The 6664-nt window shown below is 39.3% G+C and overlaps 1 protein-coding gene across 1 annotated transcript in view; it reads left to right on the top strand.

Annotated features, from left to right (window-relative positions):
• ARPP21 (cAMP-regulated phosphoprotein, 21kDa) overlaps positions 1-6664 on the top strand; it is a gene marked incomplete at its 3' end in the record, with an annotated part of 87009 nt that overhangs the window by 55066 nt on the left and 25279 nt on the right. The window contains exons 17-18 of the mRNA XM_009079705.1: positions 1779-1948; positions 5953-6216. Coding sequence (XP_009077953.1) covers positions 1779-1948; positions 5953-6216 — 434 coding nt within the window. The remainder of the gene's footprint in view (positions 1-1778; positions 1949-5952; positions 6217-6664) is intronic.

Genomic DNA, 6664 nt, shown 5'->3' with positions numbered 1-6664 from the left:
TTGTACCTCTCTGCTCCTTCTCAGGTGTTGGCAATCCACACTTTTTTTCATTTCTGCAGTTTCCTTTATTTCCTCTCCTCTTCTTTACCATTCTCCTTCCTCAGAAGCTTCTTACTTGCTTTGGCAAAGAACCATTTATGTGGCTGTGCTGATTTACTCTCCATCTCACCTGCCTCACCAGTCTATTTTACTCTTCAAAGGTAAAAGGTATTTTTACCTCTTGACACATTCTGACTTAACCCCTTTGACAATTTAAGAGCATTTATGTTTCATTCTTACTCCTTCAACTGACATTGCAATCTTTGCCCTTCTATCAGGACCACAGTTCATAACTTACAAATGTCTTCCCTGTTACCATCTGGTCTCTCCTTTTCATTTCTTATTTCAAGATTTCTTCATGAAAAGTCTCTTTTTTCCATCTCTAAAAGTGTTGCTGCTCCATTTCTCTTTCAGTTCTGTCATCCTTCACTGAGCCACAGGAAATGCTCTTTATTGGCTTCCCTTGAGCATCTGACATAGGCTTTGGGAGCCTGTTGTCCCACTCACCCAGTCTTCTAAAGTACTTCTGGAGCCCGAGACTCACAAATCTTGTGAGTGCATGCCATAATCACCCAGTGTATTCACAGCAAGAATCCAGAAATTAGTGGGCAGAACTTCCTTGTGCTTCTCTTCCACTCAGTCATGATCTTTTGCACCATGAGTGTTATTTTAGTTTGTCCAGAGAGTCTTGCTGCTTTAGAGAGAAGGCATGTTTCTGACTGTGATTCATAGGAGACAGAAACTGAAAGGTGAGGAGTAGATAGAACAGGTAGAGGTGCTTTGTACTATATAAATCAGAAGTTCATTATTTCACTGTTGCTCTAAGTCACCAAATTTATCCAGATGTCCCTTTTAATCTCAGATATTCATACTTTAGTTAGCTACCCTAAAAGTTATCATGTCATTGCTAAAATTACTTTCTTTTTCGCATGGAAACATCTGTAATTACTTTGATTTAGGAATTTTTGATGGAAGTAAAAAGACAACTAAGGTAATGGGAAACATTTTTCCTACAGAGAAATATAATTTCTCTTTTGTTTGTAAGACTATGACTTGAGTAATTTTTAATTTTTTTTTAAACAAGCATTGTTTTTGCAAGATTATTTCCCCAGCTAAAATACTGAAGCAAAATGAGTTCAACAACTTAGTAGAACTTTGGACAGAATTTGTCTTAGATATGAGAGATTTTCAAATATACCTTAAGTGTTGCTTCTTTGAAAACTGGAGTGCTGGCTCCTTGAATTACATAGGGCATGGCTCTCAAAAACACAGTGTTATTAGAATGTGTAAGGAAATTATTAAAAAGTGTGACTATAGTGTGTCAGAAGTAGCTGTGTACATTTGACTGCTATTGTGTGTGAGTAAAATGAAAGTGAATATTCCCTACCTTCAGTGTTTGCTCAGAAGTTCAATTTTAATGTTAATTGATTCATCATTGAATGACTTCAAATAACCATAACATCTGAATCATCTTATAGCCATGGTAACCTTCCACCCATTCCTTGGAAAATCATACTGCCAAAACAAATATCTGCTGTCTGTCTTGCCTGAAAAAAAAAAAAAAAAGAAAAAAGATGGCTGATACTGTAATTACTGTAATGAAGCATTGACAGTGATGAGCACTTTACTGTTGTAGCAGGTCAGCTAAAGAGTGATCACTTAAGCAAGGTTGTATGCTTTCATACAGAAAGCAGTATGTTCTTAAAAGTGTTCAGCAAACACAGGGTGTTTTGTTTCAGGTCAACCATTTGTAAATCCTGACGGGACACCGGCAATATATAATCCTCCCAGTGGCCAGCAGACGATGAGAAGCCAGATAGTGGGACAGTCTCAGCAGCAGCCTTCATCCCAGCAGCCTCAGCAGGTTCAACAGCCGCAGCAGCAAATGGCAAGTCACCTTGTCACACAGGTAGGTGTGGTAGCCACTGGAAAAAAGAAGCTTTCAGGGATATGAAGGATGACTTAAAGGGTAGGAAAGAGGAATGCAGCTAGACAAAGTATCAGGATGTTCTTTTCAACATGGATGAAACAGATGGAGAAGGAAGATTACTTTCTCAATTCCATCTAAAGGATGATTTCATTTTCAAAAGTACTGTTAAGCGAGTTGATGTATGTCTACATAAAGTTATTTTGCAAAATTCACCCATAAGTGGAGTCTGAAGCATTCGCTCTCAAACTAGTGCAGAGTGTAATTCTCTCCAAAGAGCCAGGAACCTTTCTCTGTCCCTTTCAACAGCAGTGGGTTTGAGTCAAAGGATCAAGTACAATGAAGGGCTCTACAAACTCTTCCATGCCTGGTTGTATGAGGCCCAATGTATGGGTCGTCTGCTATTCAAGCACCTCTGACCCAGATTGGTGGGTCTTCTGCCTGCACTCTGTGTTCTGGCCATGGCCCTGCTCTGAGCTAAAAATTCTGGAGCTACAGCAGATGGGAAGAGCAGTGTGGTTTGGGCACAGTGCCACAAAATGTTGGCTCTCTAGCTGCTGGGCCAGCTGTGGTGTGCAACCAGGCATGGCCAAGCATGGGCAGCAGGGTTTAGGGCTGGTTCAAACTTAATTTTGTGGATTGCATGCCTGTTCTCCCAGAGCAGAGCAGGCGGAGGGAACCACTCTAGCAAGAATCCTATACCCTGCTTAGTCACAGAGCAGCCAAGATCTACTGTGGTTTTTGTGTGGATTTCTAATTTGGCAGAGTTTTGTCACAGTTACCCAGAAATACAGTGTTTAAATTCACTGAAGTTGCTTTGATTCTACTGGGTTTGGGCTTGCATGGTTATGGCAGTTATTTCTTGACCTGGTCTTTGCTGTTTTAGAACACAGCGGTAGTACCAAACCTGTGTAAGAAGTTAAATGAGAGGTTAAAATGAAAGGAATACTAAAGCTATTCCAAGGTAATAATGCTGTGGAAAATTGTTTTTTCACTTAGATAAACATCTGCTCCAAGCTGACGGCCTGTCTGTTGGTAATTCACAGCCTGTTCTTTGTCATTTTTAAAAAGAACTATTGTGTTCTGCCAAAGCAGCTTTGCAATCACTATTCCTTTGCCTATGACACACTCGGAGTTAAATCAGTCACTATCAGGAAAATTCAAATATACACTTATACTGTGCTGCGTTTCCATTTTGTCTCAGCAAATTAAATGTAGAATCATAATTTGGCTTTGCTTCACATCAGTAATAAGAAGGTATAGCTGTGGCTTTATTTAATCTAACAGCCATCAAATATGTGAAAAGAGGCAGAAATATCTGTAATAAAGAATTGTTTGGTATAAGGCTAAAATGAAGGCTAAAATTGCAGTACCTGACATCTTGTACTTGGGCTGGTGATGAGTCACCTGTATTTTCAGAGTTGTGTTTGAGACCTTTATTCTCAATAACAAAGGTGGTGATGGTGGTTATTATCTCTCTCTAAATGGCTGAATTTATTGTCTTTCACTGTGTTTATTTTGCAGCCTGTTCAGACAATGCAGCCATCTTCTCAGTCAGTCCAATATCCAGCAGTTTCTTATCCTGCCCAGCATCTCCTGCCAGTCTCTCCAACGCAGCAGTTTTCTGTGGTACTAAAGATTTTAATTTTTTTTAATTTTTATTCCCTTGAAGCTGGGAGTGTGAGCATAAGTATGCCCAAGAGCCTCTAGGACACACTGTGGCAGGTGTCCCACATGAGACCCCTATCTAAATACCTGTTTGCTTTAATGCTTTTGATACTGACAAGCATTTTGTAAGAGCATTCCCACTGATTCTGGTTATCTAACCTGAAGGATGATGTTAGGAGCAGAGCTGTCTACGTGGTTAGCAGAGCCTCCATAAAAATGTTTTGTTGTGCCTGTGATAGGAGCTTATGTCTCCTCATTTTGTGTCAAGGGACCTTAAATTGCTAACTTGAATAGCTGAGGTTTGGGTTATCCCTCTTTTATGTCCACAAAGACTGGAAAAGAGATCTCTAGAAATAATGATTTTTTTATTTTATATTATTTTATCCATATATTAAATCCACTGCCTGGATTTATTTCTCAGTAATACCAGAGCACTTGGGAAAGAGAGTAGTGGTGATGCTGCAGAAGGTGTGGTACGCTGTACATCATGACAAGGCACCAGTGGACATGTATAATAAAAATAAATAGAGTGCTCTTCTGGGGTCTGATTCTGGCTTGGTGCTTAGAGGGCTAAGATTATACTGTTGTAAAATGAAGCTGACATTTTAAGAGACACTGCAAGATTTTTTTTTCTGTTGTTTTTCTCTCTTGCTCTGGTAATCTTGATTATGACAGATTTTTTTTTTCCAAGGTAGAGATGTCACATGGTTATAGTGAGAGATGGAAACACAGCTGAACAGATCCTTGCAGATAAAATAATATTATCAATGCCTGGTAGATGAGTGGTACCATTTAAAGGACAATAAAAAGTATTCAGTGTTGAACAAACGTTGCATATCTCAATGGTAATTCTCTTGAAAAGTGCATTGCAGAAATATCAGGTTGTTCTAGTGATAGTTGTAAAAAGGCTGATCTTTTTATTGGCTAATTTAATAGTGAAACTTCACCTGAATTAATGTCTTCAGTATACATTACATTATACAAACACTGTATAAATTAAAGGGGTTTGAAGCTCTTGTTTTCTATTGTACAAATTCAGAGGCATTCCAGGCTCAATGCAGTTTCATGTAGAATCTGTTTGCAGTCATTTGCCATTCAGGTAATGAACATCCTAGCTTTTTTAAGAAACAATTTCAGGCAGACAACTTATGTGCCTGAATATGACTGTAGCATGATGGTAAAGTTAATAGCATTACTTCTGCACACCACCTAATGATCTGTCAGGAGTGTTTAAAACGTTGGTCCATGGTATCTGCTCTGAGCTGGGAGCCTGTGTCTCTGTGCAGTCTCTAGCAGTGCTTTCTATAAGCAAACTTTTTTTTTTTAAATGTTTTGAAGTTGACTGACATTAAATGCGGTGTTCAGGATGGTTTTGGTGAACGAGCACCACAGGGCTGCAAACAAAGTTAAAGAGGCTCCTTTTAAAAAATAGTATAGATGTTCTAAGCAAAGTGTTTATTCCCTATCTGTAATCTGCATATTAGCACATGATGGAGTTTTATGTTGAGTTTATTTGTTGGGCATAAATGAAGACTCATAGAACCACATTTGTAAATCTTCGACCTTCACAGAATGAACTTGAGAGCATTGATTAGTATGACTCTTTTTGCAAGACTGAACAGCTGCTGTACAGAATGCTTGTATTATTACCAGCATGTAATGAAACTTAGGTCCATTGACTTTATTTGGTACGTTCATCCCACCATAGATTTATCTGTTTCCCCTTCCAGTCAAATAAAGTACTTGTTTCTTTTCAACACTGAATAAAAAACCTTGAATAGCAACATAAGGCTTAGCTTTTTTTTAGCTTCTCTATGTTTACAACCTTGGATTTTTATAACTGTCCAAAAAGGAAAAGGTCCACACCTGAATCCTACTGAATTCCTTTCGGGATCAATTTGAAACACAGGTGGAATTACCCGTATGTGTTTGACTGACAAATTCTTTGTTTGGGGATAGAGGTGTTAATAATGTTATTTTCATGCCCTTTATATTTAAAATGTCTTCTTTGGAACACTGTAAAGTTCATTTGTCATTTTGAAGTAAAAGGTGTGGGGGGTAGGGCAAGAGCCAAAATAACTGGCTTTTGTTCCAGATAATGCCATTCACCTTGCAGTCTGGAAGTCTTTGTCAAAGCATTTAAAGTGATTTTTGTTTAATTGCCTCCATTTTTGTAGATACCCATGCAAAGTTTGGCATGGATTTGAACTGAGTGATTCCTTTCCCTCTCATGCTCTGAACCTGGTTTATTTTGCTAATTTGTGTGTCTACTGCAGACATCATGTCTACATCATTTTCTTCTGCCTTCTGCCCTGCAGCGAGATGACATGACAGCACAGTTTAACCAGATGAGCTTAAGTCGTCAATCATCAGGGGACAACCCTGAATCGCCTTCTGGTCCTGTCTACCCATCGCCTATCTTGCAGCAGCCTGCCCAGCAGACAGGTTACATTATGGCTTCCCCAAGTCAACAGCTTCCCCCAGGAGGCTTTACGGGTTCAGGTCCACCAGTATCCCAGCAAGTGCTGCAGCCGCCGCCACCGCCCCAGGGCTTTGTGCAACAACCACCACCACCCGCTCAGGTAGGCAAAACCTTTGCTACCAGTTTGGCATGGTGCTCATTATAACATCAGAATTAGAATATAGAAATCCTAGGTACTTTTTTTTCCCCCTGGTATGAAGATTTTTAGGCAGCAGGAAATTTGCAAAGCCTCTATAGTTTCTTGGGTTTCATTAATTGCTTCCCTATCCTAGAAACATTTTCTGAACATATGTTCATTCTCAGGACACATCTGCATGTGAATATGAAGGAGGAGGGTGAGTAAATATCCACAGTCCTTTTCCCCTGTATATGTACCAAAAGAGCAACATTCACATCAGCCCAGGTACTCGTTAATCATATTTAATTGACTTGAACATGTGAGATGTCACAGATCAGTAATCTTAACTGTCTTCCTGAAGACTGATTATGTTTTACTGTTCACTACCAAACATCTCTGCTTGTCTCCTGGGTACCTTTACAGAATATTG

The sequence above is a fragment of the Acanthisitta chloris genome, unplaced genomic scaffold (assembly GCF_000695815.1).
Source record: "Acanthisitta chloris isolate BGI_N310 unplaced genomic scaffold, ASM69581v1 scaffold8238, whole genome shotgun sequence".
NCBI classification, from domain to species: Eukaryota; Metazoa; Chordata; class Aves; order Passeriformes; family Acanthisittidae; genus Acanthisitta; species Acanthisitta chloris.
The sequence above is the reverse complement of the archived record's forward strand: the minus strand, read 5'-3'. Positions and strand labels throughout refer to the sequence as shown.